This window comes from Ambystoma mexicanum, chromosome 13 (genome assembly GCF_040938575.1).
Source record: "Ambystoma mexicanum isolate Mex_15411 chromosome 13, UKY_AmexF1_1, whole genome shotgun sequence".
NCBI lineage: Eukaryota > Metazoa > Chordata > Amphibia > Caudata > Ambystomatidae > Ambystoma > Ambystoma mexicanum.
The window spans coordinates 371,880,789-371,901,585 of record NC_090938.1 but is presented as its reverse complement, the minus strand read 5'-3'; the positions used below and the strand labels follow the sequence as shown (position 1 = coordinate 371,901,585).

The following is a 20,797-nucleotide window of genomic DNA, read 5'->3' as shown; positions in this document are numbered from 1 at the left end:
GTAAACCATTAGAGGACTTTGCCCAAATTTAGCGCAGAGGTACCTCCAATCTTCAGAGAAGCCTGGTTAAAGGCAGAGTTGGAGGACATTTTAATGGAAAAATGGACTGCGCTGGTGGACTGGTGGATCGCTTTCTAAAATGGCCCCCTCTCTCAGGGTTTTGAATGGGGTAGAACGGGGTTTCCCTTTAGCAAGAACTCAGATCATCCCCAAACATAAAAAAATCAGTGCCTACAGTTTTGGGGCATTAGGGAACTGTTCCGAAAAGCACTTCTGGAATCCTAGTTTACCAAAAATAGTAAAATGAAAACAGTGAAGAAGGTAGGGGAACAACAATTTGTCATGGCCAGTAGTTATGGGGTATTGGGTGCAAAAGCTCTTTATGCTAGAATGGCTATGATGGGACAGCCAGGCTCGACCTACATGAATGTTATCAGTCCCCAAATTTGATATATATTAATAGGCTTGGCCCAAAAAAAAAAAAACCTTGAAAGGGAAGAGGGTAAATATGGGAAAGAGTGAATCTGGTAAAAGGCACAGCCAATGGGGGAAAAAACATCCAAAAAGTTACAAAAGAAGTGCGTCGAATTTGTAAAACGTCGATATTTGAAACTAGACTATGAAGGCCATCAGAGAAAAAGAAAATGGACCTTCGGGGGGTTCACTTTCAGCACTCTCACATGATGATAGACACACTTGGTAGTCGGTTTTTAGACATACAGCTGGTTGAATCAGGCTCCAGGTTGATATTGTTTTGATGGACTCATGGTGAGTCATTAAGAACCGTATTACTGCGGATTGGAGAATATTCGGATACAGTTTTGCTGAAGGGAGCGTTTGTGGTCAATGGAGGTGAAATCGTACACTCCATGGACACTGCTGGGCCATCCCCATGCTACTTTGTGTCACAAGATTTGACTGGTCTCTAAAGCAGAAAAACGTGCTGGGACAGATGTTTACAAAGTAACACACAGAATAATTTATTTTCTGCATAATAACTGCAACTTTATTTCTCACTGCAGACGGGGAAATCAAATCTCCTGTCGAATTTGACGGAATACATTACCAGAATTGGTCAGAAAATGATGTGCAACATTATTTTAAGTTGTGCTGCAGACGTTAAAAAAGGCATGCATGGTTTCCCACGGGAGGACAGCTGCTGATAATATCCCCAAACCCCAAGAGAAACAGCAAGTAGCACACTGCATGGCATGGACTTGGCAAACGACATCTTCAAGAGGTGGTATGGCCTGTAGGAAAATTGCAAGCGTTCCCCGAGAAGCAGGTGGCTTCTGAAAAGTCTGGTAGGGCCCTGGTGCGTCCCTTTCCAAGCCCTAAGAGCATCAGGACAGAACAGCCCAAAATCATCATAAAAAGAAGTAAAGCATTTGCCTTTGTAAATACAGAACACGAAGGTTCAGATCCAGGCAATACAGCTACCGCCTTCAGAAACATTTTGCGTCCCGGGTTGTGGATGCGACATTTATGGCCACAATGCTTCTCAGAGATTGTTTACTCGCCCTACCCCTAGCCGCCGCAGGATGCTTAAGAGCTGCTACGCCGTTAATAGGAAATAGGGGAAACCACCAAGCGAGGGCCCTGTCTTGCCTGGGACGCTCTGAAAGGGGGACCAGGCCATACATTGCAATTTAAAAACAGTTCTAATTTGTTTTTAAAACAGCAGTGAGCACAAGACTGTCAAGTTAGTGTGCGATGGGTATAAAAACAAACTACCGAGTGTGGTCGGAACACAAACATGCTCCTCAGCACACATCTTAAAGATGTAACCGTTTAAATTGCACTTCCACCTAAATAACAGCGATTAACAAAATTATTGTTAAACACTTCCTGAATGACATTTAGTGACGACTTATTCCCACACGCTAACCCAGTCCTGTGTCGAAAATGTTTGCAAGAACCAGCAAAAAGCTAGTGTGCGATAAGGAGGCCCATACTTGTATGGCTGTACACAGCAGCCATGAAGAATGAGGAGGACAGTCTTTGTTCCTTCTGCTGACTGTCCCGTTGAGGTCACCAATGCTCCAGCGCCTTCCTACTCTCCCTCCACTACCCCAGGGTTGACTAGGTTGTCTGGCACCTCAGTGCTACCCCTCCTTATACTCCCTAGCCCTTAGCCGATCTGACCAGCAATGGCCACACAAAAGCCCATTAAAGAGAGGCCTGCAGACATACAGATAAACCAACTTACCAACACAAATGAAAGTCGAGCATATAGAGGAAGATCAATGGACCGCATCGGCCAAAATGGGTCTATGTTCACATGTATAGAGAAAAACATCTGGCCACAAAAAGTAAATGAGAAAAAAAACAGAAAAACATGTTAAAAAAGGGACACTAGCACATACCTGTCGAGCATACATGCACGTGCTCTTAATATGTTGGGAGAGAGGCTGCCACTGCTCGACAGCATAAAGGACACACCCCTACACAAATATATTGTGTTTAATATAAGAGATGGGAGATGTCCTGACACACAATGCTTGTGTAGAGGCTTCTCAATGTTCACAATAAGGCTCTTCACACCAACGTGTTAACTGTTTGGACAAAGAAAGGCGTTCTCAGACACACACATACATGGCATGAACCCAACACAGACTCGGCTTTCAAAGCAAACATGTCTCAGTGCGATTGTCGATCAACACCGACAGACGTAAGCTTATCAGATGGGGTAGCGGTTAGTGCACAGTCACTCCCAAGGAGGCTGGCTGTAGTGTGATCGTTTGATTTCGAGCAATGGTGCGCACACATAATGGAAAGTTAACAGCCACTTTTGCACAGACATTTCAGAAGCACAGAAAAAAGACAAAGGTAAGAAACTACAATAACCGTATCCCCATCCATGTTTTCTTACCAAAGTGAGGGGGCCCCGATGATCTGAAACACATAAAATGCAAACATCGTAAACCTGGAATGCGGTGGGAGTCACAGGTGCATATTACAGCGTAAAACCTTTGCCCTAGCGTTCTTTGGTCCCTGAGACAAGAAAGTTGTTGGGGTTTCTTTAAAAAAAAAAACGCCAAAAACGCAGGAAGCACACACTTTTAAAAACAAAATGAACAGACGTTGGGTACGACATTGATGGGGGTGACATGAGGACAATCCCTACCGCCTTAACCAACCGAGGCGGGAGTTTGCCATACAATTGTTTCAGGTGGGCTTGTGACATCCGTGTAGCAAAGCATCCTTTCACAAAGGCCCTCTATGATTGCACATAAGAGGCATGGGGGAGAAATAATGATCGGTAATATGACAGGCCCGATGTAGGCGGGGAGGGGCTGTCGGGGAATCCATCCTGGTGTCCTTGCAGAAATAAGAGGAGGCCCATAGGAGCCAGCCATACGTGGTGCAGAGGGCTTCAGCAGCACCGCGAATCTCCTCCCCCTACTTGCGAGTTCTGACCACTACCGCCTCCCAGTGGCTGCGTGATGGACTGCTGCGGCCCAATCTTGATGCCATTGGCCTAAAGAGAGGGAGAGAAAGAAGGGGGCGAGAGAAGAAACATGTTGTGAAATGAGACACAGCAACTAGGGAGGTGTACAATTTGCCTCTCTCACATATGTTCAAAATGCTGGTTAACAACAAAAGAGAAGAGCAGTCAGCCCTCAGATGCCACCCTAGCGCCTTCCAACTAACCAAGCACTTCATGGATTCACAAAGGGGCTGCTCTTGCCCCATTGGTTCCCACTGTATCTCTCACCCAGGGATGCAAATAAATCTACATTTGGAGGTGCGGGGGGGGGGGGCTAACTGGTGATGGGAGAGGCCACTTAAACTTAAACTGGACGGGGCAAATCTGGAGGTTCAGCCCTCTGTTCTTCCCCAAAGATTATCAGGCGTGGGGCCCAAGTATCAAATGCTACATTTTAAAGCGCAATATGCCCGTGAGAATAACACAGTGATTGGATTTAAAGATAACATACACATTTAGTTGCTTTGATCATTTTTTTATCTAAAAGCCCAGGTATCCATCCGATCAGGCATCACCATTTAAGCAAAATCGACCATCAGGGGACCAGGCAGAAGTACAGTGTGCCACTGATCCAACTTCCACATGAGCTACAAACCACACATTAATGTTCATTATATGCCACTATAAAAATGTTCACGCTGGCTGCATACATTTCCATTCTAGCTAAACCACAATATGCCAATATTCCCATGTATGAACATACTCATGTTTGCTTTGCACATAATGTCAGTAATGATGCTATACGAAAACACGTCCATCCCAGTAAAAAATGTCAAGCCACAGGAAGAAATGGCTAGACTGCCTGTACCAAACCGCCATTCTAGCCACATAACACTTCATGCTTACTTTATTATGGATGTCCACTAAAATGTTATGTTTAGCGAAATCCCCCTGTCCCCATCTATCGCTCTGCCACCCTCTCCCCGAAAGAATCAGCTCCTCGGCCCAGCCATTATACATAATCGCGCGCACACACACACACACACACAATTACACATTCACTCACTAATTTAAACATCCCATTCACCATACACTCGCTCATTCACATGGGCACCCGGCTCCCCATACATTATTCACACATACATTACATACACACTTCTTGTACAGATGCATACATACATAATGAGCTAACATGCACCACCCATTAGCACTGCCATTCTGGCTACACCAAAATATGTCAATATTCCTATATATGAACATACACGTTTGCTTCGCACATAATGCCATTAATGATGCTATAAGAAAACACATCCATCCCAGTAAAAAATGTCAAGCCACAGGAAGAAATGGCTAGACTGCCTGCACCAAAACGCCAGTCTAGCCACATCATAACACACCCTGCCTACTTTGTTATTGCCATTCTAGCCACATAACACATATCATGCTTTCTTTATTATGGATGTCTACTAAAAGAACAAGTTACTTCTTACCTGGTAACGCTCTTTCGACGGGATGTTCCTCCGACGTATTCCTTATCTTTGATAATACGTTTCCAGCTTGCTGGCCTCGGAAATTTTTTCTGTAGAGGGAGTTGCGCGTCGACGTCCGCCGAGTCGATGTCCCTCGACGGCCACCGTATCGGCGCCGACGTCACCATGCCCATAAATAGACACGCGCTGCGTCCGTGGCTCAGTTCTGTTTTGTAGTATAAGAAAAGACATGCCTGAATCGGTTAGTAACCTTGAAGGAGCGAAAGCTGCAACCACAAGGGAAGTTATCACTGCGGGGATGGATGGGAGGGGCGATAAGGAATACGTCGGAGGAACATCCCATCGAAAGAACGCTACCAGGTAAGAAGTAACTTGTTCTTCGAAGGGATTGTGTCCTCCAACGTATTCCTTATCTTTGTTAGACTCCCATAGCAGTGGTATGTAATTGGAGGAGGGAGTGATAGTGTTATGTATCCCTTTAGGGATGGACTGAGTGTAATACGGCCTTGCCAAATCTGGTCTCTTGAGCAGTGGAGGAATCCGATTATAACATTTTGTGAATGTAGGTGCGGACGACCATGTGGCAGCCGCACATATGTCCCGGACCGGTACCCCTCTCTGGAGAGCCGAAGAAGCTGCGATACCCCTGGTTGAATGAGCCCTGAGGTTTTGTGGTGGCTCTTTCCCTGCTAGTCTATAACATTCCAGGATGGCCAAGATAATCCACCTGGAGATGGTTTGTTTTGTTATGGGTAGTCCCAACTTGTGACCCGAGTATCCTACAAACAGCTGGTCTGCTTGCCTGATCCTAGCCATTCTGCTGATGTAAAAGCTGAGAGCTTGCCTAGGGTCCAGCCTGTGTAGCCTTGCCTCCTCTTTCCCCAGATGGGGAGGAGGGTAGAATGAAGGCAAGGTAAATTTCTGAGTAATATGGAATTCAGAAACCACCTTTGGGAGAAAATTAGGCTTCACCTGAAGGACAACCTTGTCCTTGTGGAAAATTGTATGTGGGGGGTTTACAGGAGAGAGCCTGTAGCTCACTCACCCTCCTAGCAGATGTTAGTGCTACAAGTAGGACAGTTTTAAGTGTGAGAAATCTCAATGCGCAAGAGTGAAGTGGCTCGAATGGAGTTCCCATTAAGAAGTTTAAGCCTAAATTTAAGTCCCATAATGGAACCTGGAATGGTTTTGGAGGGTAAACATTAGTTAGACCCTTGAGAAATTGCACCACTAGAGGAATTTTGAAATACAATGGTTCCTCCGCAGTGCGCTAGAAGATAGAAAGCGCTGTGAGATAGCCTTTTACAGTGCCAACTCGAAGGCCTGAGTTTGCCAAGTAGAGTAGAAACGATAACACTGTTGGTGTACCACATGTAAAAGGGTCTATATTCTCTTCCCTACACCAGCTGCAAAACTTGTTCCAACGGCAGTGGCATAAAGACTTTGTTGCTGGTCTTCTGGCCGAAAGCAACACCCCCATGACGTCATCAGGGAGATCCCAATCCTTGTACCTCAACCTTTCAGAAGCCAAGCGTGAAGGTTGAGGGTTCTGGTGTCTGGATGGAGAACCTGACCTCCCTTCTGCGAGAGAAGATTCTCTTTGAGTGGAAGACGGATTGGAGGACAGATGGACATATCTAGAAGGTCCGGGTACCACGTTCTCCTGGCCCAATCCGGGGCAATTAGGATCATGGTTTTCCGGAATCTTCTCAACCTCCTGATCATTTGAGGAATATTAGGGACTGGTGGAAACGCGTAGAGGAGTGGAAACTCCCAGTCCACTACGAACGCGTCTCCTAGTGCTCCTCTCGGGGGAAATTCCCTTGAACAGAACAGATCGCACTTCCTGTTGGTGCTTGTGGCGAACAGATCCACCTGAGGGGTTCCCCAAAGGGCGAAGATCTCTTGAAGGACTTCCTGAGCTCCCATTCGTGGGAGACTGTGCTCTGCCTGCTCAGAGCGTCCGCTAATTCTTATCTCTGGCTAGGTGGACTGCCGATAGAGAGATTCCTTCCCGAATTGCCCAAAACCAGGCAGGCATTACAGTGGCAGTGATCCTACGCCTCCTCTTTTGTTGAGGTAGTGCATGGCCACCATGTTGTCCGTCATTATCAGGACATTTCTCCCCTGTACTGATGGCAGGAAAGCTTTCAGCGCTAGTCTGATCGCTCTCAGCTCTAATAGGTTGATATGTAGTCTGGACTCCGATGGAGACCAACGACCGCTGATGGTCAAGTCGTTGGCATGGGCTCCCCACCCTGTGAGCGAGGCGTCTGTGACTACTGTTATCTCCGGCCATGGTTGCCAAAACAGTTCTCCTTTCAAGATGTTCTCTGAATAGGCCCACCATTGAAGGTCGTGGGCTACCTTGTCCGGAATCCGGAGGAGGTCTGACATTCTCCCTGAGAATTGTGACCACTGACCTCTCAGTGCCCACTGAAGAGATCTCATTCTCAGGCGAGCCTCTGGCACAAGGAAGATGCAGGATGCCATGAGGCCTAGCAACCTCAAAACGTCGAAGGCTGGGAGACGCTGGGCATTCTGAAACTTGGTGACCATCTGTAGAATATCTTGAGCCCTCACCTCTGGTGGCAAGGCTTTTCCCAGGGAAGTGTCCAGGACCGCTCCAATGAACTGGAGTCTCTGAGATGATATCATCTGTGACTTCTTTAAATTGAGGGAGAAGCCCAGTCTGTGAAGGAAGAGGCAGACAAAATCTAGCTGGGTCCGGGCCTGTTCCGAAGATACGGCCCTGATCGGCCAATCGTCCAGGTAGGGATAGACGTGGATCCCTTCCCTCCTTAGACTCGCCGCCACTACCGACATCAGCTTGGTGAATACCCTTGGGGCGGAGGTCAGCCCAAATGGCAGAACTCGAAATTGATAATGAGAGTTGCCAATTGCGAACCTCAGGTGTTTCCTGTGCTTGAGATGGATTGGCACATGGAAATAAGCATCCTGAAGGTCCAGAGACACCAGCCAGTCCTGCAGCTGGAGGGCCTGAAGGATCTGAGAGAGTTACCATCTTAGAACTTGTCCTTCCTGAGGAACTTGTTCAATTCTCGTAAGTCCAGGATGGATCTCAGACCTCCGTCCTTCTTTGGTATGAGAAAGTAGGGGGAGTACCAGCCCTTGTTCCTGTCCGCTACAGGTACCGGTTCTATGGCACCTTTCTCTAGCAGGTCCATAATTTCCTGCAAGAGGAGCGGATCTGGAACTTTTAGGGAGCTGTTCCCCGGTGGAGGACTCTGAGGGATGTGTAGAAAGGGTAGACAGTAACCTTGGGCAACTGTCTCCAACGCCCGAGCATCTGACGTTATAGCATGCCATTCCGTCAGATGGTGAGTTAACCTGCCCCCTTCAGGTGTCTTGTGTTCGAAGGCCTCAGAGTGGTTTGGAGGCGGCTGATGCAGATGCCGAGGGTAAAGAGGCACCTGCTGCTGCTGCGGTCTTAGTACCTTTGACCCGTCCACCTCGGGTGGATCTTCTTTGGCCTCTTTGAGCCGGCTGTCCTCTGCCTTTTCCGAATGCGGAATAATAGCGAAATGACTTTCCTCTCCCAGGGGTTCCTGAGGGGCGAAAAGGAGTTTGGCGGATAGCAGCTCCTAAGGATTTTGCTGCTGCTTTAGAAGTCTGTAACTTTTCCAGACTGTCATCAGCCTTTTTTCCGAATAACCAAGAGCCGTCAAAGGGCATATTCAAAAGTCTGGCCTGTACATCTGGAGCAAAGCCAGACTTTCGCAACCACGCATGCCTGCGGATTGTTGTACTAGCCGCCATGGCCCTGCTGATACTGTCAGCGGAATCGATGCCAGTTTGAAGAGACTCGCACATGGCATCTTTGCCATCTTGAATGATGTTAAGGAAGGCTTCCTTCTCCTCTGCATCGGGTATGCAGTCAGCCGCTGATGAAGCACACTCCCATAATGTGTGACTGAACCTGGCGAGCGTACAGGTGGCGTTGATGGACTTCAAAGCCATACTACAGGCAGAGAAGACTTTCTTTGCCATAGAGTCGTACCTCTTGTCATCCCTGTCCTGTGGGACAGTAGGGTAAGCAGTACTACTGCTGGATGAAGTTGCCGCTTGAACCACCAGGCTCTCTAGGGTCGGGTGTTTTGACAGGTATTCAGGGTCAGCAGCCGCTACCCTATACTTTGTCGACAGTCTTTTATTGACTGCTGGGATGACTTCGGGAGTCTCCCAATTGGATGCAATTTTTCTTTGTAGGGCTGCATGGAAGGGGACCACCGGGTCCTCCTGTGGGCCTTTGTCCAATATATCCGTTAGATCATCCTGTTGGAAAACAGGTGAAGGCGCAGACCAACCCATACACTCAATTATTCTTGCCATCAGGGGTCTATATGGTGTTTCGGCATGTTCCCCTGGGTCTGGCTTTACAAATTCCACTTCTGGGGAAGTGTCAAGTCCACTGGCCTCATGAAGTGAGTCCTGTAGTTCCTTCAGTCTCCTTTCTTCAGAGGTGAAATCCTCTGCAGCAGGCAGTGTGGATCTCTGTAAACCAAAAGTTTCTTGGTCAGAGTCTTCTCTTTCTTCATAAATTGAAGAAAGACCAGGGTATTCTGATCTCTGAAATGGAGTAAAACCCATCTCTAGGGCCGAAGGAGCCCAACTCGTCGTTATTGGACTAGAAAATGTCGAAGTAGTCGACGCCGATGTAACCGGCTTCGAAGACGCCGAAAATGGCGTCGAAAAAACTGGAAGGGGTCTCGTAGAACTCGAGAGGATTGGGATCCTACTCGAGGGCATCGACGACGGTCTCGGCGTCGTGCCGGAGGCCCTTGAAAACACTGTTGGCTGTGGAGCCTTGGTCCTCTCTTTCATCGGCGTCGACGATGGCGTCGAGTCGATCGACCGATGCATCGAGGAACCCTCGACGACGGCGTCGAAGACGGTGCCTTCTTACCCGATGGCTCATGGCGCTCTCGGGTAGAATGTTTCGCCGAGTGCTGCGACTTGCGGCATTTTGATTTTTTGGGTTTTTCACCCGGGGTATCACCCTCTGCTGTCTTCGAGGGGGTCGAGGCCGCGTTCTTGAAGACGCTTAACATTTTCTTTCTGAATTCCTCCCACTCAGCTTGAGAACTGTGTTTGGTGGGACAGGAAACTCTTTCTGGGGACACCGAAGACGACGAGGAATGGGACCTTCGACGTCTCTTTTTTGAGTGTCTAGATCTCGACGAATGGTGGGAGCTGTTTCGAGATCTAGAATGGGAGTGTTTTCGACGGCGAGGAGACGAATGCCTCGACTCAGCCGACAAAACCTTCGAGGAGGATTTGGCTGACTTACCTCTCTCGAGCTTCCCCTTTCGCTCCTTCAGGGCTTTCGCCGTCATGGACATGCAGTCCTCACACTCCGAACAATGGTGCTCGGACCCAAGCACCATAAACAGACCCTGTGTGGATCCGTTATTGACATTTTTTTGCTGCAGTCTCGACATTTCTTGAAGCCGGATCGCGGCATTGTCGGTTCTGATGAAGAAGCCATCGAGAACGATAAGGAATATTCGTCGAAATAGATTTAGATAAACCTGACTGAACTGAGCAACGACGTTCCGAGGCCCCACGAAGCGCGGAAAAACGGAACTGAGCAATGGACGCAGCACGTGTCTATTTATGGGCATGGTGACGTCGGCGCCGATACAGTGGCCGTCGAGGGACATCGACTCGGCAGACTTCGACACGCAGCGCCCTCTACGGAAAAAATTTCCGAGGCCAGCAAGCTGGAAACGTATCATCAAAGATAAGGAATACGTCGGAGGACACAATCCCTTCGAATGATATGTTTAGCGAAATCCCCCTTTCCTTATCCATCCCTCTCCCACCTTCTACTCACATTCACTCACTCATTTAAACATCATTCACACACTCGCTCATTCACATGCACACCCAGCTCCCCCATACTTTATACACCCATTCGCACATACATTACATACACACTTCTTGCACACATTCATACATACATAATGAGCTAACATGCAACACCCTTTAACACTGATAGTTTCAGAAAAGGCTTCCTCGCCACTCTACCCAACAAAAAGCAAGCGTGCACATAGGCCCCCTCCCCTCGAATCTGAAAGAACACAATGTTATACGTTCGCTCGCATCCGCGTGGAGGGAGCTGATGTGCGCATTTGATTTTTCTGAGGCATAGAACCAATGGAAGCTTTTCTTGAAACTAGCAGCTTTAAAGTTTTTCTGCGTTCGTGCAAATACATTTTTCTGCACAAACACAGTAACCCTTTAAAGCCGCTGGTTTCAGGAACAGCTTCTAACAAAAAACTATATGCTGCACCACGCCCCTGAGGTCAAAATTCGGGTGAAGGGGGTGAGGGTTCTGGAGCCCAATCAGCTCTATGGCGTGCGCCTGCTCTCGCCAGGTATTCTTCTGAGAAGGAGTCTGGTCTTCCATCTAACCACAGAAGACCATCTTCTTCAAAATGATTTGCGGTCGATCACTGAACTAGCTTCACTAAATACTCCACTGTATCAGAGATAGGACTTCTACCACCTAACATTAGCACCCCTGCACTTCTAAGGCCCTTTTGAATTCCAGGTTAATGTCATATAGGGGTTTCTCCGGCCCCAAAAACATCTGTAGTCCTCCATGTGAACTGAATTCAGTTTCGAATAACACATATTCGCAGCTAGGCAGGATGTTTTCCCTTAAGTCCACCTGGCTTTCCTGGCGATGAACATGGAGCCCTCTTGCGACATGGGCTGGTTAAATGCACATTTTAATCCTTCATAGCATTCAATAAGGACATTCCCACAAAGCTTTCTATAGTTTCACCTTAATGTGTAAGACAAATGGTAAAGTAGACTTACCAGTGTGTAACTTCCTAAAGTATAGATAGTTCAGGGTCTTTGGGCTGCATATTTGTCAAATTAGGGTCACTTAACGAGTTCAGGGTCACCCATGGTATCCAGGCACCAAGGATGACCATGTAAGGTTAGTGTGTCTCAAGTCAGTATTTCATCTAAAGAGAATATATTTCCCCCATAGAAGTCAATACTGGTGGTGACAGACTGGTGGTGACAGACAACAGTTAAGCGCTTGAGTGATTGTAAAGAACCCACAAGTTGTCAAAAGGTTGATGACATTCTTTTATTTTTAATAGGAGCATGTGGTTAAACACAGTGCAACCTTTACAATTTAACAATTCCACAATTATTTATAATAAATAAAACACAAGAATAGAACACTGCCTACTACATTGTGGTTCCAACAAAGCGGGCAAGATGTCAGCTTCCTACTTAAAAAAGAGAAAAGAAAAGTCCCACATTACCCATATTCTTTCTTCCAATGGTACCCGATTAACTAAATCTAAAGAAATTAATGACGCCTTCCTTGAATTCTATTCCAATCTATATAAGTCATATTCCTCTATCAACAATTCAGAAATTCATTCCTTTCTTGAAACTAATAAGAAAATTAGCCTTTTAATCTGACCGAATTTTCATCTCTTGATGCTCCCATTTCTCTTACAGAAATCAAGCAAGCTATACTAGATCTTAAACCAAACAAAGCTCCTGGTAATTAATTCTGATTCGAAAATGTTTGCTAAGATTCTTGCTCAACTTCTTGAAGTACTTCTTCCTAAGATTATACACCCAGATCAAACTGGTTTAATTAAAAATCGGTACTCCTCTTCTAACTCTAGACTTATTTTTAATATTCTTTCTCATTCTCAAAAATCTCAAGACCCTTTAGCCCTTCTTGCTCTTGATGCTGAGAAAGCATTTGATCGAGTTTCCTGGTCATTCTTATTCCAGTCCCTATCTTGGGCATGGTCTCCCTCCCAATTTCATGAATTTAGTCAGAGCCCTTTACTCTTCCCCCACTATCCGCATCCTTATCAATAATAGTCTCACTTCTTTTGTAATCGAAAGAGGAACTCGTCAAGGATGCCCTCTTTCCCCTCTTTTATTCAACCTCGCTCTTGAACCTTTACTTCAAAATATTCAAACAAATACAAACATTAAAGGCATTAGCATCAATATTATATAAACTAAATTATCTGCCTATGATATTCTTCTTTATTTATCTAATCCTGCTTCTTCTGTTCCTCATGTTGTATCTACTTTAAATAATTTCTCTGCAGTTTCTGGGTATAAACTAAACTATGATAAATCGGAAATTATGCCTCTCACTAACTCTTGTAATCTTACTAATACTCCTTTATTAGGCCTCTCTTGGCAACCTTCTCAAATCACTTATTTCTAGGTCTCCGTATTACTAAGGACATTGTTTCTACTATTAATTTGAATACTAATCTCCTAATCGAAAAAATTACTGAAAGGTCTACAAAATGGTCCCCTCTTTTCTTGTCATGGTGGGGCCGCGTTGATACGATTAAAATGATGATTAGCTCCATCATCCTTTATTCTTTATCAATGATCCCCATTTCTACCCACGCCTCGTTTATAAAAAATTAAACGCCCTTCTTATCAAATTCTTGTGGCATAATAAAGTACCACATATTGCTATAAATAGAGGCTCCCCAAAAATTAGGGTGGTGTCAATTTTCCTAATCATCTATTATATCAGAAAGCCTTTGTTCTAAAACAGCTGAGAATATTCACACAATTTGAATCCCTACCTGTAAATACACCTCCTTGGGTCCGTATTGAGGCCAGTATTATTGCTCCACTTTCTTTATCTCACTTTTTAATAACTTCTTCCTGGCCCAATATCACCTATTTCCCATCATTACATTTTTTCAAAACCATCTGGTGTAAACTCCCACCAAACCCTTTCACAAAAATGTACAATAACAGTCTCCTTCTCTGTTTCAACAAACAAAGTCCCACCAAATCTAACATCACCATTATTCATAGATCGGATCAGCTGGTATTACATTTGTTAAACAATTATACCATAACTCAGAACCATTTCCCTTCTCACAATTAAGTTCACAATTCCAACTACCTTCTTCAGATCTTCCATTTTACACTTCTCTTATTAGTTCTATTATTAAACTGAAGTCCACTGTTTTTCAGAAAGTTCCCACCCCATATCTTAATTCTTTGATTAGCAATCCAGTTACTAATGTCTCCAAATTCTATGCTTCCCTGAGAGAGCCTCCTTCTGCTAACCCCCTTAATGCTAATAACATAAGGCAATGGGAAACTGATTGGGGCCTACAACCTACTCCTGACCATTGGAACAAAATGTAGAATTTATGTTACCCAAACCTGCTTTTTTATCTTTCATCATGCTTTCCTCACTCCAACCCGCATTGCCAAAGTCGTTGACAATGCAACTGATAATTGCTGGTCTTGTGCGCAACCCAATGCTGATTTCATACATAAAATTTTTCGTTGTAAACATGTACATGCCTTTTGTACTTTGATTTGATCTCAATTACAAACTATTTTTCATTTATCAGAACCCTTAACACTTGCCAACCTAACGATTGGGACTATTGTTAATCCTGACATCAGTTGCATTGAATCTTCCTCGCTATTTAATTTGTTCATTAGTATTACTTTTAAGAATATTTCTTTTAACTGGAAAAACACAGCCAATTTATCGTATAATGTTTGGTGGAACTCCATTTGCTCCATCCACCGGATCGAAAAATGCTACGCCTTTTCTTTTGATGTTCTGCACAAGTTTAACAAAAAATTGAATTTATTTCATCAATATCTTAATTCTCAAAATTAGTATTTAATTGCATATTGATATTATTATATAGTAATTTTCTCTCCTTCCCTCGTGTGTCCGGTCATGTCCTTTTTGTCTTTGATTTCCCCCTGTATTTGTCCCCCCTTTACACAATTCTAATATGATTATTGACTTCAATTTAAATAACGCTTATTGACTCTCTGTTTTACTCGGTTTTGACATGTTCTTTGAATATTTAATTTACTTTCCTCAGTTCACAGATTTGCTGTACATCATTATGTTCTTATTTAAAATGAATAAAAAATTATAAAACACAAAAAAAAACAATCGCGAGAAAAAAACGGTTCCAAATTTCAAATCTTATAAAACACATTTGACAAAAATGTTATTCAATCAATCTCTTATCGATATATATTATAAAAGATGAGAATAAAGCAGAAAGTGCATCTGTAATACGTCGACACCTAATTTAACAACTAAACCAATATACTGCACACATCTAATAACGGCCAGACTAACATTTACATACTGGCCACTACACAGTAAAATCCAGGCATCTTCCTAGGTTAACAATCTCAGTTGGTTAAAACAGGTTCCTAAGAACAATGCCCCTGCGTCAGCTAACAACGGACAGAAAAATAACATATGTTTCTGGGTCGAACAACTTATTGCAGAATCGACAACTTCTTTCCTTTGCCTTCCATTTTTGACACAGACAACCACTTCTCTAGTCGGCAGCAGATTCAAACGCATTCTGAGTCAATGACCTCTATACACTTGGCAAGGAAACTTCCCCGGATATTTTGGAAGAGAATTATAAGCTTTGGTTTCATCCTTAAGATTTAAAAAGGTTTTATATTTTATACATTCTGTGCTCGTATCCCTCCAATCAAATATCCAGAGCATCTTTTTGTAGCTTTTACTCGATTGTTAATTAGCAGATCTAAATCAATCTCAGCAGACTGCAATCATTCAAAACAATTAAAATAGGGTCTGAATTAAGCAGAAACAAAGAGTTCTGCTGTGCCAAGGAACATTTCTGTAGGAATGGCAGAGCTTTCCATTCAACTACGATTGAAGGACAAAAGCCTCAGCAAAGTTCATAAAAAGCAGAGAAGTTTTCCAGAAACTCTTTGTGCGGGCCACGTAAAACTTCAGCGCTCGGGCCACATCCAGTGAGTGCAAAGCCCTTTCAGCCGGCGACAAAGGCGTCGAGAAAACACAGGTAACACCAAGGGTTCGTTAAGGTGGAATTCCGACGGAACCTTGGGCATGAAGGAGGGGTGCGCCCACAGCACCGCCCTCATCTCGTGAAAAGTCAAGTAAGGCCACTTGCTTGACAGGGCCTGGGTCTCACCTAGTTGTCTCGCAGAGGTGATGGCAACTAGGAAAGCGGTCTTCCACGACAAAAACTTGAGCGTTACTGAATGCATTAGTTTGAATGGGGCAACATGAGCCTAGTCAGAACCACATTGAGTTCCCAAGGCCGTGACCCGCAGAAGGTTGATCTTCTGAGAAGGGCACCAAATTGCAAAGCGCTTCCATTCGTGTCCCTAGCATTTCAAAGTAGACAACGCCCTGGCCTTGGCGAGACTCTCTTAGCAGTCCGCCGGCAGATCGTAGCAACCGAACTCTAATGCTGCAGGAATCAGGCCTCCAGGTTCAGAGACCCAGTGTCGTGGTGAAGAATTGCGCCTTTCTTCCCTGGCGAGAAGATCCGCGACCACTGGCAGCTTGACTGGCAGTGACGCTTACATGCTGAGCAGGTCCGGATACCAGATCTGTCTCGGCCAAGCTAGTGTGACAAGGAACATCCTGCACCTTCTGAGTTGATTGATGACTCGAAGAAGCAACGGAGGTAACGCATACAGAAACAGGCCTTCCCAAGGGAATCAGAATGCGTCCCCCATGCCCCTGGGCTTGGGGTACCTGCTGGTGAACCTCTGGCACTTGGTGTTCGTCGCCGTCGCAAAAACATCGATTTGGGGATTGCCCCATTTAAGGAAAAGTTAGTCAACTTGATCTTGTCGAAGCTCCCACCCGTGGCAAGAGTGGAGCTCCCTGCTGAGGGAGTCAGCAACAGTGTTTCTTTACTCCTGCCAGGTGAAACGGAACGAGGAACATCTCTTGGGCGACGGCCCAGTGCCATAAATCCTGCGCCTCCTTGGAGAGTGCTGGGGATCTGGTGCCCCCCTGCTTCTGGATGTAAAACATTGTGGTGGTATTGTCCGTGAAGACCCTCACCACCTTGCCCTTGAGGGAAGGCTGAAAACCTGAGGGCCCAAAAAACAGCCCTTAGTTCCAGGACGTTGATGTGCAACGTCTTCTCCTCTGGTAACCACAGGCCTCTGGCATGAAGACGGCCATTGTGGGCTCCCCATCCTTCCAGGGAAGCGTCCGTCGTGATTGTCTCCTGGTACGGGGAGTGGGGGGTGTCTGCAAATCTGTGCTTCCAGACAGCTTGGAGCGCACACCCCACCACCTTATCACTCGACAGAACTCCTCATCAAGCACGATCCTGTTTTTGAAGCATCCAGACACCTGGACCCAACGGGCGTCTAGGAACTCCTGTAGCGGGCGCATCCACAACCTGCAGAGTCGAATGAGGTAAATGCATGACGACATCATGCCGGGAAGAGACTTGATGGCCCTCACTGCGGCGATCTTCAGTGCCAACAGCCATTGCCCAAGATTGCCGACACTGTGTTGAGCCGGGATCCCAGGAACAGAGCGTCATGCGGTAGAGTCAGGCAGGATTTGGCATAATTCACTGAGAACCCCAGATCCGTCTGACGGTCCTCACTGTGTGGTCGACGGCGATGTCACTCGATCTGGCCCGGATGAGCTAGTCGTCCAAATAAGGGTAGACGTGGATCCCTTGCAGTCGTAGATGGGCCGCCATCGGAGGAAGGCACTTGGTGAAAACTCTGAGTGCCGACTTCAGTTCCCAAGGATGGGCCTTGAATTGGTAATGCTTCCCTTGACAATAAAGCGCAGAAACTTGCTGTGTCCTTTGTGGATGGGGATGTGGAAGTACACATCCTCCAGGTCCAACGACGACAGAGAGTCTCCCTCTTCCAGTTGTCCGTGCACGTGTTGAAGAGTGATCAACCTGAACTTCTGGGACCTTATGTAGTTGTTCAGTCGCCGTAGGTCGAGGATAGGCCTGCAGCCCCCGGTCTTCTTTCGTACGAGGAAGTACCTTGAGTAAACTCCAGAGCCGCTTGGGAACCAGCTCTATCGCCCCTTTCCTTAACATAGCCCGCACCTCCAGCAGCAGCTGAGGGATGTGATTTTCCTAATGGGCCACCAGTGGTATTCGGGGACACTTTAGTTGGAATACTAATGTGTGTCCGCAGGCGAGAGCGTCTAGCACCCAACGGTCGGTGGAGATGGTCTTCTACACGCTGATGAAGTTCGCCAGCTGGCCTCCCACTGGAGTGCATGGGTGGGGGTCCGACATCCTGGTTGGTTCAATCCTGTTTGGAGGTCGACGGGCCACCCTGCGGTCCCCAACGATGTTGGTGTCTGCCCCTGAAGGCCTTGGAGCGGCCCCTGTTGGCTTCCTGGGTAGAAGTGCGTGGGGGCTGGTGGTAAGAGGTGGAGCTCCCGCCTAAACCCCTCGAAGATCGGCTAGATTTCCCTCCTGAGGAACAAAAGGACTGCCGTCGTCGTAGAGTGCCTAGGGCACGCGTCGTCTCTGTGTCTGCCTTGATGGCCTGGAGGGATTCATCCACCGCTTTTCCGAACAGGTTGTCCCTGTAAAAGAGCATGTCCAAAACCTTTGTCTGGACCTCCCGTCTAAAGTTTGTGCCCTGAGCCAGCCACGACAACGAAGGCAGACGCCGTTCCCCATCTGGCGGAATCCTGCATCCGCAATGTCCATGGCCACTGTGATGACATGATCCGAAGCCACCTCGCCTTCTTGCAGGAGTTCCAAGGCCTCAACCAACTTGTCGCCGGGGAGGAAGTCCAGGAGAGGAGCTAGCTTAAACTACAGCTCCCGGTCATATCGAGCAACGATGGTGAGGGCTTTGTCATCCTTGAACGTGGTCGCTGCAGAGTAGATAAACTTTCTACCCATCGAGTCCAATTTCTTCCCCTCGCTGTCCGGAGGGGTGAAAGAAGCTGAAGACATCGAGCCCGACGATTTGTTCGAGGCAGCCGCTGAGACCACGGAGTCCGGCGACAGTTGAGATGACAGGCATTTGGCTGCAGAGTTCGGCACCCTGTACTTCTTCTCCAGCTCGTCTCCCTTTGTTGGGGCAGGATTCTTCATCAAAGCCAGCCCTTCATCCCAAACATCGTCCAATAGCAGAACTGAGAGGATGGTCTTCCTCTTCGCCTCTCGGCGCTGATACAAGAAACCCTCCTTTTCCTCCGGCTTCAGATGGAAAAGCTCTGATGCGCGGGAGATCATCACGTGGAACAATCCTATCTCGTCTGGGGGAGAGGCTCGGGGCAGAGGCGATGGGAGGTCCCCCATGCCGCCGTCATCATCCATGCCCATCGGCGCCATATCTGATTCCGTCGCCCTTGGGGTGGAGAGGGTAGAGAAGGGTGGCATGGAGGCATCAGGTGTCTCCTCCTCTTCTTGGTCGGTGGTTCCCCCGGTGGCAATGGGGTGACTGGCACTGGTGTACTCGGACACCAATGAGTTGAGGGCCGAGATGTCCAGTGCAAAGTCTCTAGGTGGCCTCTGGGGCATAGGTGAAGGGCCTGGGCCCCTAGTCATCACCTCCATCAACGGTATCCCCGACACCTCTGTTGTCATCATCATCCTCCTGGACAGCATGGACGGAAATTACCTCGTCCTCATCTTCAGCCGAAGAAATGTCCATTCCCTGCAGACCTTCCACGCCCCCTACCCCTTTCTTCGGGTCTAGAGGGGTCAGTCTCAGGCTGAGGTTTGGTATCCTCTTCTCCGGAGTCTTATTAGAGGGCATGTTCGAAGCCTCCCTCCTGGTGGGAAGGGTCACCCTTGCCGTCGCCAGGGCACTCTGCGAGTCCGCCCTATAGCCTTTGAAAGAGATGCCACTACCGCCTCGAGGGAGGGTGAAAGTTTTGCCTGGTGCACCTGGGCCTTCACAGTGATGCCGGGCTCTATGTCTTGGTTGGTCTTGCCCTTCACGGCCGAATTAGAGGTCTTGTCCTGTTTGGCCTTCTCCTTCAGGGCCGGATCAGACCCTTTGTCTCCTTTGGCCTTCTCCGCCACAGGTAGGCCAGACACCGTACCCTGCTTGGCCTTCTTCTCCGGATTCTCCCGTAGCTTACCCGGGGTTATCCGACGTTTTCTTGGAGGAGACTGGAGATAGATGCAGATGATGGGCACGCCCTTACCGTCGCGGGACCCGCAGCAGCGGCGACCCCGACGGAAGCGGACTCGCTGTGCTTGGCCTTGTGTTGGGCCCCCACAGGTGGGGCACCCTCAAAGGACTTAGAAGCCAGCTCAGTTTTCCCCGATCCGGGAGAGGCATGCCCCTGGGTGCCACCCGGTGCAGAGGCCTTGGCTTGCAGCCAAGCTTCCAGCTGTTGATGTCGGTCCCTCAATGTGCGCTTTCGAGAAGCCATGGCAAAAAGCCCAATCTTCCTCCTTGTGCATCAGGTGCAGGCAATACAGACACTGCGAATGCTTGTCGTCCATGTATACATTCATCAAACCGCAGTCGGAGCACAGCTTGAAGAAGGAAGTGCTGTCCTTCTCGTCCGACTTGATCCAAGCAGCGTAGGGGGTCTGAAACGTCTAAACAGGCTTTAGAAAGCTTTTCCCGAAGCTTCGGGAGCAGTTTCGACGCTTGGACCCATCTCAGCGCGTGTATTCGATGCCATCATGCTGGAGGCCATGGATTTAGTAGAAGCGCCTGCTGGATTTTGAGGACTTACATTTTTTAACCTGGAGAGAGTGAGACACTTTTTCCATTCTCTCATGTATTTTAATGTGATTTTGTACACTGTTTATTTTGGTTGTGGAGTCTGACAAACTCCATAGGCATCAACTTTTACACTGTGTCACACAGCACCTTCAGTGCAGTGACACAGGGGAGTCTTCCAGATTTCCCAAAGGTTTAAATAACTTCTCTGGGATAAACTACTGTTTCCCAGAGCAATAAAGTGAAATTGACTTTACTTACATATGTAATTTTCTAGACCCAGCACACACGATCTTACAATAGGGTGCTGGAGGGGTTACTTAGTATCCCCTTTGTCTTGCTTCTCATGTAAAAG

The 20,797-nt window shown here is 47.1% G+C and overlaps 1 protein-coding gene across 2 annotated transcripts in view; it reads right to left on the bottom strand.

The window, feature by feature from the left end:
* Positions 1-979: 979 nt before the first annotated feature.
* Positions 980-20,797, bottom strand: part of RAB2B (RAB2B, member RAS oncogene family) — a 635,145-nt gene continuing 615,327 nt past the window's right edge. For both annotated transcript variants that reach the window (XM_069633906.1, XM_069633905.1), the window contains one exon: positions 980-3,481. In XM_069633906.1, the coding sequence (XP_069490007.1) occupies positions 3,377-3,481 (105 nt within the window). In that variant the 3' untranslated portion in view covers positions 980-3,376. The remainder of the gene's footprint in view (positions 3,482-20,797) is intronic.